At 38.7% G+C, this 17,530-nt stretch overlaps 2 protein-coding genes across 2 annotated transcripts; one reads left to right on the top strand and one right to left on the bottom strand.

Moving 5' to 3' along the window:
• Positions 1-695: 695 nt before the first annotated feature.
• Positions 696-3,088, bottom strand: LOC126672372 (uncharacterized). Its single transcript, XM_050366323.1, has 5 exons — positions 1,506-3,088; positions 1,103-1,262; positions 946-1,002; positions 812-896; positions 696-742 (listed from the first exon to the last, which is right to left on the bottom strand). Exons 1-5 carry the CDS (start codon positions 3,086-3,088, stop codon positions 696-698), a joined length of 1,932 nt encoding a protein of 643 aa, XP_050222280.1.
• A 6,520-nt stretch (positions 3,089-9,608) lies between these two features.
• LOC126671323 (ribosomal RNA-processing protein 8) lies at positions 9,609-12,111 on the top strand. Its single transcript, XM_050365087.2, has 9 exons — positions 9,609-9,785; positions 9,862-9,923; positions 10,079-10,130; positions 10,655-10,769; positions 10,917-11,011; positions 11,347-11,453; positions 11,541-11,655; positions 11,735-11,779; positions 11,890-12,111. Exons 1-9 carry the CDS (start codon positions 9,690-9,692, stop codon positions 11,959-11,961), a joined length of 759 nt encoding a protein of 252 aa, XP_050221044.1. The 5' UTR covers positions 9,609-9,689; the 3' UTR covers positions 11,962-12,111.
• Positions 12,112-17,530: the final 5,419 nt, after the last annotated feature.

A 17,530-nucleotide genomic window follows, 5' to 3' on the forward strand; every position in this document is an offset into this window, starting at 1 on the left:
CTCGAAAAGCTTCAGAAGTCGGCAACTGCCCTGGCCGATGCTCCTCCGGAGGTTCTTAGCAAAAAAGCTCGCGGTGCTATGGCTAAGTTGTCGGCGTCGCTCCCAGCTTTCCGGGCGATTTACAATGAATCAACAACTATTCAATCCAACCATGATGAGTTGATCGCCCAGGAGAACGTTGCCAAGGAGAAGCTTGAGGGGTTGAAAGTGAATGTGAAGTCGGCTGTCTCAACTCTCACATCTCGCCGAGACAATGCCAAGGGACTTAGGGAAAAAGTTGCCGCCCTGAAGCTGGAGCTAGAAACCGAGGAGAAAGCCATCAGTGAGCTCGAAGCTTCTATGGATAAAGATCTGCTCGAAGGTGTCGATGTGAAAAAGAGCCGAAACGATCTGAAACACAGCATTGCCAAATTGAAACCTAAGGTGGCAGAGGCTCGTACACAATTCAGCACCCTTCGTAACGAGCTGGGCGACATATTCATCCATTTTTAAAAAATTTTAAGTTCAAGACAATTTAATTTTTGTAATAGTTTTGAATTTTGATGAGCCTGGTGGCCGTATCTTATGACAATTTGACAATGTTTTGTATTTTAATCGGCCAGGTAGCCGAAAGTTACACTTTCTGTTTGTTTTTATCATACTATCGGTCTCCGACTCAGTCCGATATTTAATGATTAATTTTATAGATAAAATTATTACATGTATTTGAGAAAAACGGAGGTCCCGTCGAAAAAACTCAATACTGTAACAATGAGGGACCAAAATTACATTAATATGAACATCGGTCCAAAGAAAACGCCAAACATTTAACCTTGTACACGAACACTCATCGACTCAGGTCGTTCCGCGAAAGGAGGCGATATATTCATCGCTCCTCTTCGGCTCCAAATAGCCGTCTGTCGATATTATCCCAACAACTGAGGACATATTTCTTTAGAAACTGACCGTTGATTGTCCTATTGTGTTCTTCTCCGTCAATGTTTGCCAGCAAATACGCACCGCCTGTCAACTTATTAGTCACGATAAAGGGGCCTTCCTAATTCGGGCTTCATTTTCCGAGTCGATTGTCCTTGTGGCCAATAGGCAAGACTGCCTTCCATACCAGATCGCCCACCGCAAATGTTTTTCGTTTCACCCGCTTGTTGTATGCCCTCTCAACTCTTCTTTTATGAGCTTCAAGGTGATCTAACGCTGCCAATCTCTCTTCGTGGAGATCTAAAGCGTCTATTACCATCTTATCAAAGTAATAGTCTTTAGACAACCTATTCTAATATAAATGGCGAGTAGACATCATAGTAAGCTCCATTGGCAACATCGCGTCGTACCCATATACCATCCGGAACGACGAAGTTCCTATGGCCGATTTCTGGCTGGTTCTATTCGCCCATACTGCCTCCGATAGCAAAACGTACCATTGTCTTGGGTTCTCCTCGATCAGTTTTTGGACGATAAGCTTAATAGCCTTGTTCGTCGCTTCGGCCTGTCCGTTGGCCTATGCATAGTACCGCGTTGAGTGAAGCATCTTGATCTTCATCTGGGAAGCCCACCAATTTATATCGCCTCCTGTGAACATCGTCCCTTTGTCTGTGGTTATTGATTCAGGCAACCCGTGCCGGTGAACGATGTGCTCTTTGAAGAACTTGATCACTGCTTCCTTCGTGCGCGATTTCAGGGGCTTGGCTTCGACCCATTTGGTTAAATAACAGGTGGCGATAATGACAAAAGTATGGCCATCTGACGAGCCAGGGTATATCTTCCCTATGAGGTCGACTGCCCATCCTCTAAATGGCCATGGCTTGATAATAGAGTGTGATTCCTCGGCCGGGACATGCTGTATAGGACCACATTTCTGGCAGGCCTCACACCCCTTAGCATACCTTATGCAGTCTTGCTCGATCTTCGGCCAATAAAAGTCGTATTTATGGATTAACCATCTCATTCCGGGGCCCGCCTGGTGAGCGCCGGCTATTCCCTCATGCACTTCGGCCATTGCAAGCATTGCTTCTCTGGGGCCGATGCATCTGAAAAGTAGTCCTTCAAAGCCCTTTTTGTACAAGTCACCTGCTAAAACCACGTAATTTAGGGCCAAGGTCCTCAACCTCCTATTCTTCAGGTCTGGTTTTTCAAACCATTTCAAGATTTCGGTCCTCCAATATTGGGTGATATCGAGTTGGTAGGCCGAATATTTCTTTTCATCAAAAGTAATGCCCCCAGTATGGAGATTCGGCGATTCTCTTTCGATTGTATCGAACTGGAGGTTCACCTTGTAACCGCTGCCGTGTTGAGCTAAATCATTCGCGATGCCATTGTCGGCCCTTTCGGTGTATTCTATCCTCGTGTCCTGAAACCCTTCGATCAGATGCTTCGCCTTATTGCAATATCTCACTAGTAGCTCAGACTCGCATTTGAATTCCCCTGTCACTTGTTTGATAACTAACAAAGAGTCTCCTTTCACACTGATCGCCTTTGCTCTCAGCTCGGATAAAATCTCGAGGCCGAATATTAGGGCCTCATATTCCGCCTGATTGTTGGTACATTCAAAATAGAGCCTGAATGACAATTGGTAAGATGCCCCAAAGGGCGAAACGATATGTACTACGGTGCCTGCCCCCTGGCTAGTCCTGGATCCGTGGAACCACATCTCCCATATGGCTATCTCGCAGCAATTGATTGTCTCCTCGATAAAGGTAATACCAGGATGATCGGCTAAGAAATCGACCAACACTTGTCCTTTAACTGCCCTTTGAGGAACATATACCAATGTAAACTCGGACATTTCAATCGCCCACTTCCCAATCTGATTCCTTAAGTATGGTTTCGACAGAATATACTTAATGATATCGGTCTGGGATAGTACGTACACCACTACCGGCAACATGTAATACCAAAGCTTGAAACATGTAAAATACAAGCACAAGCACATTTCTTCTATGTCGGTATAGCGAATCTCCGTATCGGTCAATCCACGGCTCAAGTAATAGACCGCTCTCTCGACCCCGTTATCTTCTTGGGCGAGCATGCATCCCAAGGATTCGTGTGCAGCCAATAAATAAAGCAGCAATGGCTTATTCGGCTTTGGGGGAGTCATGACCGGAGTCTTGGTTAAGTACTCTTTCAGGTCGTCGAAGACCCTCTATTGCTCGCCGGTCCATATCCAATCATCAGTCTCTTTTCCTCGTAGCAAAACACTCCAACTGCGGAGTCGGCCTGCTGTGTTTGCTATAAATCGTCTGAGGAAATTGATTTGACCGATGAGCCTCTGGAGCTGCTTTTTGGTTTTGGGAGGTTCAGCATTGATGATTGCCTTGGCTTTATTCCTATCTATTTCTACCCCCGCTGGTGAACCAAAAAACCCAAGAAGTTTCCAGACGAAACACCGAACGCGCATTTTAGAGGATTCATTTTCAACCCGTTAGATCGTATGCGTTCGAACCCTTTCCGAAGATCGGCCAGATGGACTTCACTGGTATCTGATTTGACCACCACGTCGTCGATGTAAACTTCAAGGCAATCGAGGCCTCTGAACATTTTGTTGATCGCTCTCTGATATGTTGCCCCCGCATTCTTCAAGCCGAAAGGCATGACGACCCATTCGTACGCTCCAATCGGCCCGGGACATCGAAAAGCCGTTTTAGAAATATCCTCTTTGCTGATCGGTACTTGGTTGTACCCAGAATGTGCGTCGAGAAAGCTGAGTATCGTGTGCCCTGCTGCTCTGTCTATCAGCATGTCGGCCACAGGCATCAGGTATTCGTCTTTAGGTGTGTCCAGGTTTAGGTTTCGAAAATCTACGCACACCCTTAGCTTTCCATTTTTCTTCATTACTGGCACGATGTTGGAGAGCCATTCGGCGTACTGGGCTTCCCGAATAAACTTAGCATCTTCCAGGCGCTTAATTTCGTCCTGGATGAGGGTATCCACTTCCCTCGACATTCATCGGGGAGGTTGCCGAAACGGACGAAATCCGCTTTTCAGGGGGAGTTTATGTTCGGCGATATCGGGGTCAAGGCCCGTCATCTCATTGTACAACCAGGCGAAACAGTCGCGGAACTCAATGAGTAAAGCGACCAGCTGTTCTTTGAATCCCTCGTCTAATCCAGCGTTGACATATATAGGCTTGGGCGATTCATCTGTTCCCAAGTTTACTTCGAGAAGGTCGTCTTGTACCTGGGCAGGATCATCTTCTAATTTTCCTGTCGCCAATTTTATATCCCCGACTCTCAGCGATCCTGTTGGGTCCTGATCTTGGTCCTCTTAGATGCATTCGGCCGATGTAATGTCATACAGTAAAGTCAACTGTCTGATCTTCTCCCTTAATTCTTTATGTCATGCTATCATCCTGAACTCTTGAGGATAGTAGATCGGCCTTTTCCCCCCAGGGTCACTGATACTGGCCGATCTGAATTGACTAGTAGGCGAGGAACACTTGTATCCCCTTTCGAACTAAGGGATTGTATGTTGCGCACTTCCTCGTCATATAAACGTACTTCGAGCACGTTATGGTCTTCACCGAAGGGGTTGGGATCGCCCTGTACGACTTCGGCCTCACCGTCATCTCGCCATATGAAGAGCATCTGATGCATGGTCGACGGTATACACATATTGGAGTGTATCCAATCTCGGCCGAGTAAAATGTTGTAGTTGCTCCGGGCATTGACCACAAAGAACCCTTCTTCGGTTTCTACTCGCCCTACCCTTATTCAGAGGGTAATGTATCCCTCGGCCGGCGTCTCGCCTCCAGCAAAATCAGTCATGTAGACATCAGTCGGGTCAAGCTGATCCCGATTTATGCCGAGTTTTTTAAGCATTTTTGCCGGTAGTATGTTAACCCCAGCTCCGTTATCAATAAGGACCCTGTTGACCGACACTCCATTCAAATCGGCCTTGATGTAAAGTGGCCGAATGTGCCTTGTCATTCTTGTTGGGGGTTTGCTAAGCGATACCACCGCCGTGCTGTCAGCGCTATCTCCCTCCGGAATGATCACATCGCCTTCTAGCGTCGCCTTCTGTCCAGGCTTGCTTCTGTACGAATCGGGGAGCGTGACTACTTTGACTCCGAACTCGTCTCTCACAACCGGGACCCAAGCTTTCAACACTCCCTTCTTGTGCGAAACAACGACCTCGCGGTCTTTAGGCAATTTCGCCTTCAACTGGCCATCCTGGTGAGATACGAGTACGTCTCTGTAAGACGGTTTTTCATCGGTATCTACTTTACCCTTGTGAACCTCTGTCGTGCAGACCGTGTCGGCCGAATCATCTACTCGGTTTTCTTGCTTTGGCACCCATATCTTCCTGACCTTGGGGTTTTGCCGTTCGTGTGACTCGGTGATTATCTCGGCCCGGTTCTTGACTCCCAACCTCTCAATTATAGGTATGTTTCCTTGCTCGTCTCTAGGAGCCAATTTCGCATCATGATTCGCTCTCGACTCTTGTCTCAACCTCTGCATCCGCCTCTTTTGGGTTTTCGTCATACGAGGGGTCTCCTCCGTTGGCCAAAAAATCCTTTTGAATACGGTGGTCTTAGACCTCCGCTGTGGCTGATGCCTCTACCACTGCTCCGTGGGCGATCTAGGTTTAAAGGTCTTGGGATGCTCCCTCGTGTTTTCGCCTCCCTTGGCTTTGAAGCACATACTGCATGATGGGCAGGTCATTTCTGTAGTAGGCGAGCTATGGCGCTACCTCTTCTGTTGCTGAGATCGTCCTTTTTCTCCTCGCCATTTTGCACCATCGGTCTCCACTCTGGGCTTGGGCCTTCTAGGGTTCCACTTGCTCTGTATTTGCCCTTGCTCCAAGAAACTATCAAAGTGAGGCCGAACAGTATTAATAGAAAAGTACTTTGCATCGGCCTCTTTCTTTGTTGGGAACATAAGTTTCCCCTCGTTGATCGCCTTCTGGATCACGTTTCTGAAATTCACACAGTTGTTCGTGCTGTGTCTCCAGGAATTGTGGTACTTACAATAATCCTTTCCGACCACCCCCTTGGCGGCGGGATTATGTGACCTTCGCTTAGGGCGATCTGTCCATCCTTGAGCAAAGCATCGAATATATCGTCGGCTTTGGTTAGGTCGAACGAATACTCCTTCTGTACCACCGCAGTTTTATGTTTCTTAACAAAACCAGGCTTTCGCAAGGCCGAACACTCCAGGGGCTTTGTTCCCAAAAATTTGGCCATGTTGACTTCATCCTCGGAGCCACTATCCTCGCTGTCAAACACAACGGCCACGTCCAGCTGGTCTTTGTAGTAAGTTCCCTTAGATGCGCCTCTCCTCTGCTCCTTCTCTTGGAGGAGTCTCTCGTAGCTCGTCACACTCTTTGTTAGCTCGAACAAGTCACGAAACCGATGGCCCTCGAAATGCTCCCTTATGGCGAAGCTCATACCTCTTACCACCATCGGAACGCAATCGGCCTCAGACATCTTGGTGGAGCACCTAGTTCTGAGGTTCTTGAATCGGCCGATATACTTTTCTGCCGATTCGCTTGGTAACTGCGAGATTCGGGCGAGGTCTGCCAAGGTGACATCAGGCGGTGCCCTGTAAAATTCCTCATGGAAGATGATTTCGAGATCTTTCCAAGTGTCCACCGAATTCGGCGATAGCCTAGAGTACCACGTAAATGCCATCTTTGTCAAAGAACTGGAGAACAATCGGAGCTTCCAAAAATCGTGCGACGCTGCTTCGCCACATTGGGCCGAGAACCGGGCGACATGTTCGACTGTTGATTGCCCCTTCTCCTCGCATGAAAATAGACTGAACTCAGGTACTTTGTAGCCCCTCGGGAAAGGGTACAACTTGTCGATCCAGTCTGGATACGGCTTCATGTATGATGGTCGAGGCATAGGTCTCAAGTCCACCCCGAGTCTCTCTAACATGTCCACAAGTTGCCCCTGATTATATATGTTTGGATCGCCCCCCTCTGAAAATGAGCGTTCGCCCACATTAGGTTCCTGGGCATTGGCTCCAGTGGCTGCTCCTTGTGGTCTGGTTTCGCCTTGAGGGTTAGAAGAGCTTGCCCCCGGGTGATCGGCCCTTCCTGCAAATTCGGCCTCATTCCTCTTCAAGAGCTTGACCGAACCATATGTATATCCCATCTTGTTTGGTTGCTGCGTGGTTTCGTCCGAACCACCTGGATGACCGAAACGATTCGGTGTTTGGTTCTGTTCGGCCCGCCTGTAGCCCTGATCGGCAGTGGATTGCCCGGAAAATAGTCGTCCTAGGTTCTCCATTGCCTTGTTGAGGCCATCCAAGTTTCCTTGGATCTGTCTTTGGACCAACGTTTGGTCGGCCATGATGTTCCGCATTACTTCAGACATTTGATGCATGGCACCATCGAACATCTGCTTGTTCTCCTGTGCTATCTCGCCCCTCATGGCCGAGAAATCGGCCTGTGATAAAGATGGGCGAGAAGGAGAAAGCTGACGTGAGTAATCTATCCCGTCATCGGTCGCGTCATTACTCTTGTCCTTAGGAAGGTTCCCCTCGGTATCTGTGGTATTCGGCACCTTTGCTTGACTGGTTCACCTGTTTGTCCTTGGCCATGGTTTCAGATCTGTCCGAATCAGATTCGTCTACTGCGTCACCCCCCTTCAGCTGTTGTCGGCGTATAGACCGAGCCTGCCTAGAATCGTCCTTAAAGTCCGTTTTTGTGCTAACCATAAACTGAGTCCCCAGTGGAGTCGCCAAAAGATGTTCGCCTGGAAATATTCCGGACTCGAATCTTTGAATTTATAATCGGGACCGGTTTGAGGTTTGATACTTTAACGAACCTATGCAGATATTCACAGGGCTTGTTTGGTTAAAAACACTTAACCACGTGATTTAAAAGTAATAATCTGGGAGCTGCGAACTCAGGCGAGATTAATGCCGAAAACTACTCCTAAATTAAAACAATCCGAAGATTGCGAGATAAAAAGTACTGGGCTTGGTTTTTGATTGATTGATTTGTTGATACATTAATAATGAAGCTCTGAGCTATTTATAGCTCCTCATAATCAAGACTCCTAATTCAATTAGGACTAAAATTCTAAAAGCAAAATACTCCTAATGAGTTACAAACTCCTAATAAGAAGTAAAAACCAATAATTAAAAAGCTTTTCGTTGGGCCTGAATCCCTAATAAACCCATATGAAACTTTATGAGGAAATTACACCATTTACCAAAAAAAATAAAAATAATTACAAAATTACATGTTCACTTTTTTCATTTACAAAAATATTAATAATATTTACAAAAATACAAAAAAATAAAAAATAATATCAAACATACGGTGTATACTGTGGGTATAATATCAGTATACTAATAAACTAACATTATATAAACATTATACCAAAATTATACCAACATTATATATACTGAGATTTTATTAATATTAAATAAAAGTTAACCAAAATTATATCAAATCGTATACTAAAAATTAAATTTATAATATACCAAAATTATACCAATAGTATACCAAGAGTGTACACATCAAAATATACTGAAATTTTATTATTACATCAACATTACACCACATCGCATACTAAATATTAACCTAACAATATACTAAAATTATACCAACAATAAACAAATTCTTTAATTTATTACCAACTATAGTGAAAAATACATATAAAATAAATATACATGTTATCAACTAGAAAATATATATAAAAATTTATAATCGATATACCAAGAATATACTGAAATTATACCAATAATAAACCAAATATTATTTTTAAACATTACACCACATCGCATACTAAATATTAACCTAACAATATACTAAAATTATACCAACAATAAACAAATTCTTTAATTTATTACCAACTATAGTGAAAAATACATATAAAATAAATATACATGTTATCAACTAGAAAATATATATAAAAATTTATAATCGATATACCAAGAATATACTGAAATTATACCAATAATATACCAAATATTATTTTTAAATTATCTGATTTATAGTTTTAATATTCCAAAATTATAACATAATTATACCGACATTATACAAATCGTACTTTTGTAATTAATTTTCATTTTTTGGTACTTTTGTAATTAATTTTAAATCAGTCGTATTTTTGTAAATAAAAAAAGTTTACAGGTACTTTTGTAAATATTTTTAAAATTTTAGTTACTTTTGTCATCGTCCCTTTTTCATATGGGAAATTTACAAGAGGAAATGATTCTGTATACGCTTTTTTTAAACTAGTTTCGCATTACGTGCTCTGCACGTGGCTCGTAGTGTAACTCGTCAATTTATGTATCAATTAAATTTTTTATAATTATAATAATTTATTTTATATATAAATATAATATTTCAATTTATTAAGTTTACAGTTAATTGACGTTGATAAGATTTATTTATAATCTATTATAACTAATATCGATATATTTATATATAATTAAATGGAACGATGACAAAAGTACCTAAAATTTTAAAAATATTTACAAAAATACCTGTAAACTTTTTTTATTATTAATATTTTTGTAAATGAAAAAAGTGAACATGTAATTTTGTAATTATTTTCATTTTTTTTGGTAAATGGTGTAATTTCCTCTATGAAAAACCCAGCCCAATAAAAAGCCCGGCACGAACTCATACTCTCTAAGAATTGCTGCAATTGTAGCAAAAACAAAGAAACGCTGTTTAGTTATTAGAAGGTGAAAAGCGAGAAGAGGGTTGGGGTTTAGGGTTTTTGTTAGAATAAGAGAATGAAGAAAGCAAAAATTAGCAAGCGCAAGACACCTCATCAACCCACCAATGTTTCTTCTTCAAAGCGCCCAAAAACGTTATCTTTCCTTGAAAAGGTTCCTAAATTTTAATTAATTTCTGTTTGGTGTTGGAATTGATATGTATTTTGAAGGAATTGCTGTGTATATGCAGATGCGAGCAAGGTTATCAGGCGGCCATTTCAGGATGCTTAATGAAAAGCTCTATACTTGCACGTATAACACTCTCTCTTTTTCGGATTTCGCCTTTTTCTAAGTTTTAGATGTGTTTTCATTGCACTGGAGCTGATTAAGCTTTGTTATTTCTTAAGAAAACTAGTACTAATATAGCTCTCCAACCAATTTCAATGTTTTTCTTCTACTTTTTGTAGTGGTGAAGAGGCACTTAACTATTTCGAGCAAGACCCGTCCCTCTTTAATATGGTATCTTTCTTGCACCTCACCCTCATTTCTATTTGCTCAACTTCAGTTCCTGTAAACCATGTGTATCAATAGCTGGTGCAGTCGTCGAATGGAAGAGTAATACAGTTAAGTTACAACATAAATTGAAAGCCAAACTAAATTCTGCTATTGAAATTTGCTTTATTTTCCTTCCTAATATCTACAATCTTTTCCTTCCTTTGATCATTCGTGCTACATATCCAAAGTGTCGCTGATTAGAAGTTCTCAAAAGTGTCATACCCATTTTAAGAATCCGTGGAAAAAACTAGTAACCTAGGGTGGTTGTTATTGTTTAAGAGTATGCATAGACTCCTTAGTTTAAGTTGTCCCTCGATGCTTATTTGTTCCGTCATGTTTCCGAACTTTGTTGTTGTCTCAACTCAATAATATGCAATATATTCTTCGAGTCCTTTTTTTTCTACAACAGTATACACCATCTGTGTTGTTGGATGATTTAGTTCTAGTGAGTCTCGCCATAATGACTGTGTTTTAACTTACTTGGCCAGTATCATGCAGGATATCAAGAACAGATGTCAAATTGGCCTGAGCAGCCAGTAAACATTATCATTAGTTGGCTTAAAGATCGCAGTTCTTCGTTAGTTGTCGCTGACTTTGGATGTGGTAAAGTTTTGCTGAATTTAAATTCCATTTTCCAGGTTCAGAGAAATAATTAAACTTGTATTTGTCAATATGTGCGTGTGTAATTGTAGTATTTGCTAATTGCTTCCATGATTTTAATGTTAAAATCTTTTGTTTTATGTAATCCAGGAGATGCTCGCCTTGCAAAAAATGTGAAGAATAAAGTTCACTCATTTGATCTTGTATCCACTGATCCTTCAGTAATTGCTTGTGACATGTCAAATGTAAGGGTCTTATTTGAGTTGCCTTTAACAGTAGTGTAGTTGTTGACTTGCTGTATGGTAAATTTGTGAAGAGAGTGCAAAAGGAAGCTAAATCTTTTACTTCAAATATCTATAAATTTGCTATTACAGGTTTTATAGTAATGGCTATGGCTAAACAAAAATCGAATTAAACAATGAAATTTGCTCTAATTCGGTTAAAATGATTAAAAGAGATTGTTATGGGTGTGAATGAGTAGAAAGTTTGATTTTTAGTTTTGATTTGGTTTTTACTTATCCGGAAAACCGAACCGTGCAAACCCCTAGTATAATGGCTATATTTTGATGACTGTTGGCAGACACCTCTCGAGGCTTCATCTATAGATGTTGCTGTCTTTTGCCTTTCATTGATGGGAACAAACTTTCCAAGTTACCTTCAGGAAGCGCACAGTGTACTCAAGCCAAGGTTTGCTCCCGCTTTGTATTTGAGCTTTGGGATTGCCTTTAGTCCAACAATTGTAATTGTTGTCAAACTTTTGTTGCTTCTTTACAGTGGTTGGCTATTGATAGCAGAAGTGAAGAGCAGATTTGATCCAATCAATGGAGGAGCAGACCCAAATAAGTTCTCAAAAGCCGTGACTGATCTTGGATTTACCTTGAAGCTCAAGGTAAGTCCCTAAGGCGGTAACTGATCTTGAATTCAGCTATCATTTCCTTTTTTTGGGTACTGACAAAAATTCCGTGCAGGATTTTTCGAATAAAATGTTTATATTGTTCTACTTCCAGAAGAAGGTGAGTTGCTTTGCTTGTAGATAAGTTTTTGTTTTTTTTTTATCTTTGTATTGTTTAATTAATCTGCCTGGAAAATGGGTATAAACAATCTGTACATCCCTGTTTTGTAGGAGAACCAAGATTCAAAGAAGAAAGAGATTGCATGGCCTGAGTTGAAACCTTGTCTGTACAAACGCCGGTGATACTACCCGAAAAATGGTATTGTTCTTATGTTACAGGAGACAGTTCAGATGTTATTTGTAACGAATACTATTATACCATTCATATAGATCAGTTTCAACATGATTGGATAAATGATTTTTAAATTATCAGTACGATGCAAATTCTGAATACTTGAATTATTAAACAATTATCTTCATCGTAATCAAATTATAAATTGAAGAATGCTTAAATGGCTTGACAATCCAGAATCGTAAAATAAAATGAAGGACTGATATATGTAGGTGTATAGTTGATTCAAATTAGATTGAAATTTTGAATTACTTTCCTTAGATTGGAATTTAATTAATTTAATAAATTTTTACATATTTTAAATTGAATTGTATTTAATTAGTTGGTTAAATTTAATTGAATTAGATTAGTTATTTGGTTTTTTTTGTGTCATAGGCTAGATTAGCTATTTGGTTGCTTTATTGTCGTCACATGAAGTACTGCTTTTTTTTTGAAAAAAAAAACAAACCTTTTAGGCAAAACCAGGAATTATGCAAAAGAAATTTCTTATAATTTTTAAAAGTACGCTTTAAGCCAATAAATTTTGTTTATCTAAAAATAAAATTAAAATTCATAATTTAAGTCTTTATTTTTATCTATTAAAAATATATTGTATAAACATGACCTTAAAATGCATAGTATGTACACACAGTGGACAAATTAAACTTTAGAGTAAATTATTTTAAGGCCCCTCATATTTGTTATAATTTACAGTTTGATACCTCTTGTTTGGAAATCAAACGATTTGATACCTCAGTTTTGATTCCGTCAACAATTAGGGTTTTCTGTTAGTTTCGTTAATAATTTGAAATTTACTTTCAAATGATTTGGTACCTCAGTTTTAATTATATAAACAATTTGGTACATTAGTTTTAATTAAATAAACGATTTGGTACCTCATTTTCAAACGATTTAATATCTCACATTTCATTTTGTTAATAATTTAGTACTTATGTTTAAAAAAAGGGCCTTATAATTTATAAAAGGCAAAAATACTGAAAACTCCCCCACCTTTGAATTGTTTTTCAATTCCACCACCACCTAGGAGAATTCTCAATTGCACCCTATTTAGGGGTTTTCAGTTTTCATCTGTACCCCAAAATAAAAAAAATTGATAATTTAATTAATTTAATGATAAAATTATTAAAACCAACTAAATAGAGGGATTGTATCATTATTTTTCCATTTGTAAAAAAACAAATAAATTAATATATGAAGGATTAATTTAAACTTTTTTCTAAATAAAAAGAGGTTATTTTAGTCAATTGGGGTACAGACGAAAACTAAAAACCCTAAATAGGGTGTAATTGAAAATTCTCCTACGTGGTGGTGCAATTGAATACAAAGTCAAAGGTGGGAGTTTTTTTAAATATTTTTGCCGTTTATAAAATTAAAACTGAGGCAATCGTTTGATTTTCAAACAAGGGTACCAAAGTGTGAATTATGACAAACGTAAAGGGCCTTAAAGTAATTTGATATAAACTTTATAATAAGTTTGATATAAAATAAATCTTAATCTCACAAAAATTTCCAAGTCAAATTCCTCATTCCTAAACAAAGAAATAGCCAAATTTGTTCTTGAATTTATAAAAGTGATTTAAATAATTAAAAATCTTCTTATTTTTGTTCAAAAAAATATTATAAACTAAAAAAAATAGTTTTTATTCAAATAATAAAGATTACATTATTCATTTAATAAAAAAAATTTAAAAATAATATTATGTTTTTTATATTCAAATTTTATAATTAAATTAAATACACAAATTTGAAGCATTTGATATCATTCAATAAATATACATATAATTAGTGTTATATAACAATACAAACAAATTGATATTAATATAAGTACTTTTAAAATTGAAAGTACGTGAAATAAATAAAGATGATGATTAAAATTTATATAATTTAATAAATTTGTGAATTGTTATATATAAAAAGATAGGTAAAACAAGATTAATTATATTATTAATTTAAGAGTTTTTTTTAATATTAAGCCTAATTACTAAAAAAATCCTTCACCTTTTAACCCTTTTTTAGTTTCACCCCCACGTTGTAATTTTGTCTAATTCATTCAAATTCGCACTTTTGGTTTCTAATTCCACCCTAAAAAATTAATTAGACCTTTTTTACTATATTTATTAAATTAAATATAACACACTAGTACTTATATAAATGAACTTAGGTCTTTTATTATGAAATAAATTTAAAATATGAATGATTAATTTGACCGATTGGTCTGATTTTATATCTAAACAATGATTACAAGGACATAAAAATGCAAATTAAGTAAAAACTTAATAGTTGATATTAATCAACTTTGATGTCAACTTTGCACTAAATCCTCAGGAGGCTCAGGCTTCCAATGCAGTTGTGCAAGGTACATTTCTTATTGCTTCTCAAGACGCCTTAGTTTTGTTTGATCCGGGTGCAACACATTCGTTTGTTTCACCTAGTTTCGCGGTTAAGTTAGGAAAACAACCTACGAATATACAACGTCCTATGTCAGTAGCTACTCTGATAGGTGAAAGTATAGAAGTTTGCATAGTTTATTCGTCTTGTCCTATAAGTATTCCAGGACGAGAGTTGTTTGCTAACTTGATTTTATAATAGGTTTTAGCCTTCGATGTGATATTAGGGATGGATTGGATAGCTCAGCATTATGCTAACATAGATTGTCGTACGAAGATAGTGATGTTTAGTCCGCCTGAGATTGAACCCATTTCAATCCAAGGTGAGAAGTTGGAATCCCCCGCATGTATCGTTTCGGCTATTAAAGCTTGTCAGTTGTTAAGGAAAGGATGCCAATGATATTTGGCCATAGTAAAGGATCTAGAAAGGAAGAGTGGTTCGATACAGGATGTACCAATAGTATCGGGATATCCTGATGTTTTTCCAGAAGAATTTCCTAGAATACCTCCGGATTGAGAGATAGAGTTTTGTATCGAGTTAGCTCCTGATGCAAAACCAATATCTATACCACCCTTATAGGATGGCACCAGCAGAGTTAAAAGAACTTAAGGAACAATTAGAGGAGTTGCTTAATCATGGATTCATTAGGCCAAGTCTGTCACCATTGGGGTGCACCGGTATTGTTCGTTAAGAAGAAAGATGGATCTTTTCGATTATGTATAGACTATCGTCAGCTGAATAAAGTGACAATTAAGAATAAGCATCCACTACCAAGGATTGATGATCTGTTTGATCAATTGCAAGGAGCGAAGTGTTTTTCTAAAATTGACCTTAGGTCAAGATATCATCAGTTAAAGATTCGTGAAGATGTGTCACGACCCAAATTATTGAGCCGCGACTGGCGCTAGGGAACGGGAGTGGTAGCTCCGGAACCCGTAGCAAGCCTAAAACCACTGTAAATTTTTCGCGATTAAAACATATTATTATATATAATATATTATCAGAAATCTTCTTTAAATAATATAATTCAATTATTTAAATATCATATTCCTTTTCTGAAAACATTCGCGAAACAATTCTTAGAAACCAGGGTCTTACCGTGCGATATCTCATATCCAGCACCGCCCTGTTTCTGATCACAAACATCACCAATTCCACTCACGGCAATTGGTATCAAATTCAAACGGAGAAACGCCATCTTTCTAAACAACTCAATTATAAAATTTATATCAGAGTTCACATTTTAAATACCGTTTGAAATCAAATCATAAATCTTATTTTGACACCTACTGACTACTGCAGCTCTATAAAACTCGTACTTTGTGTAAGCCAAAAGGCTGCCGACACAAAGGAGATGGTCTGTCTGATCCGACTCCGGTCACCTGAAAGGAAACACTGTGAGGGGGTCAGTATTTTAGGAAATACTGAGTGAGCTTGCAAGTTACTAACAGTATTAATATAAAAATATAACATCGCCTCTCAAGAAAACAATAATATAAAACATATAAACAGGTATTTGATCCGTACGAAACTAATATCCTAGCATGCGACACATTTCTCGAATAATCATTATCATTCAACCCAATCGTAAATATCAATCGCGAGTCTAACTCGCTGGTGGCCCATCCACTAGATACGGGGACTCCAGACTACACCGTAGCCGAGTACTCACTCGTATCAAAAACCCAATCGTAAATATCAATCGCGAGTCTAACTCGCTGGTGGCCCAGCCACATAAATTTTATAATCATCATCAGCTCCCAGCTGTGTCAAGTCATTTCTCAAATGCAAATATACTAGACTGACTCAATATTGGTGATCACACAGCCTATTGACACCCAATAGGTAGCTAGTTTCTTCGGATCGCATACTAGTTCTCGTATATAGAAATTAATAAAGCATATAACATTTCAATCAATTATATATAATGCGATGCGTGTAAACAGTATATGTATTTATATAAAATAACATTAATTATAATACACGAAAGTAAAGTGCAACTCACAGTGACCGCTACCCAAGACCGCATTATGATAATCCCGTAAACGTAAGCTCCATGCGTCGTTCTCGTAGCTATTCCAGCTCGTTAGCCTGGTAGCTCGTCGGTACATCACTCACCTATTCACGTTACTCGTACGTTTAATTCATAAACGTAAACTGAATACTAAAATCCTAAGTTATAAACTTAGGTTAACACAATCCTATTCTATATATGTCTTTTAACTTTGATCGTGTTCTAATACTTAGTCGAGATACTTGTTATATCTCTTATCCATCGATTTCTAATCATAGGTTTCTTATATCTCGAAACCCTAATCGAATACGTCGTGTTCGATATCCAAATTTCTCGTTTTCGAGGGTCCGTGATTCCTTTTTGATGTCCGACACTCTTAAAGTCGGAAAACGGGGTCATAGCGGGGTGAAAATACCGTATAGGTGCTTCACATAAACTATGCGCCCGCATAGTCTTGTTGAGCGCCCGCGCAAGTTTGTTACGCGCCCGCGTAACATTGTTACGCGCCCGCGTAACATTGTTACGCGCCCGCGTAACTTAGTTACGCGCCCGCGTAGGATTCGTCCGCGGCCATTCCGACGTGCTACTAGCGTAAAAACGCTCCAAACACATCCGAAACGCTTAATCTAAGCTCAAAACACTATAATCCAATTCTAATATCGATTAAAACGATATAATCGTTTCGTGGCCTAAAACTTTGAATCGATATAACTTAAAATATATCCGTTTAAACGGTAAAACGACAAGCTTACCGTGATTCGCCTCTGAAATACGATCAATTCGAGCTATTAAACGTCGGAAACGGACGAGAAAGGGCGAAGCGGCGACGGATCGTCATTTTTCCTCGCTTTCTCTCTTTTCTCTCTGGAACTATCTGTTCCTTTCTTTTCCTTTCCTTATGCCTAAGGAAATGTTTATATGTTTTGGCAAATTTGCTCTTTTGATCCCTCACTTCTTTAACTTAAACCATTTCTCTTTTAAACTTTTTATTTTAACCAAATAGCTAAATTATCCTTTTAACTCACTTTCATACGTATTATTTATATTCCAATAAATAATACTAACCCAATATTATTATTTTCTGTCAATAATCCTTTAATTGCTATTCTCGAGGCTTA

Source organism: Mercurialis annua, linkage group LG3 (genome assembly GCF_937616625.2).
Source record: "Mercurialis annua linkage group LG3, ddMerAnnu1.2, whole genome shotgun sequence".
NCBI lineage: Eukaryota > Viridiplantae > Streptophyta > Magnoliopsida > Malpighiales > Euphorbiaceae > Mercurialis > Mercurialis annua.

What these genes read in the sequence shown, in the direction of transcription:
- LOC126672372 (XM_050366323.1), bottom strand. Translation starts at nt 3,088, where the DNA reads ATGACTCCCCCAAAGCCGAATAAGCCATTGCTGCTTTATTTATTGGCT. An exon ending in AAGATGCTTCACTCAACGCG is followed by an intron (nt 1,263 to 1,505) that starts GTACTATGCATA and finishes ATATTAGAATAG; the next exon opens with GTTGTCTAAAGACTATTACT. An exon ending in ACACAATAGGACAATCAACG is followed by an intron (nt 897 to 945) that starts GTCAGTTTCTAA and finishes TAATATCGACAG; the next exon opens with ACGGCTATTTGGAGCCGAAG.
- LOC126671323 (XM_050365087.2), top strand. Translation starts at nt 9,690, where the DNA reads ATGAAGAAAGCAAAAATTAGCAAGCGCAAGACACCTCATCAACCCACC. An exon ending in CGTTATCTTTCCTTGAAAAG is followed by an intron (nt 9,786 to 9,861) that starts GTTCCTAAATTT and finishes GTGTATATGCAG; the next exon opens with ATGCGAGCAAGGTTATCAGG. An exon ending in TGTCGCTGACTTTGGATGTG is followed by an intron (nt 10,770 to 10,916) that starts GTAAAGTTTTGC and finishes TATGTAATCCAG; the next exon opens with GAGATGCTCGCCTTGCAAAA.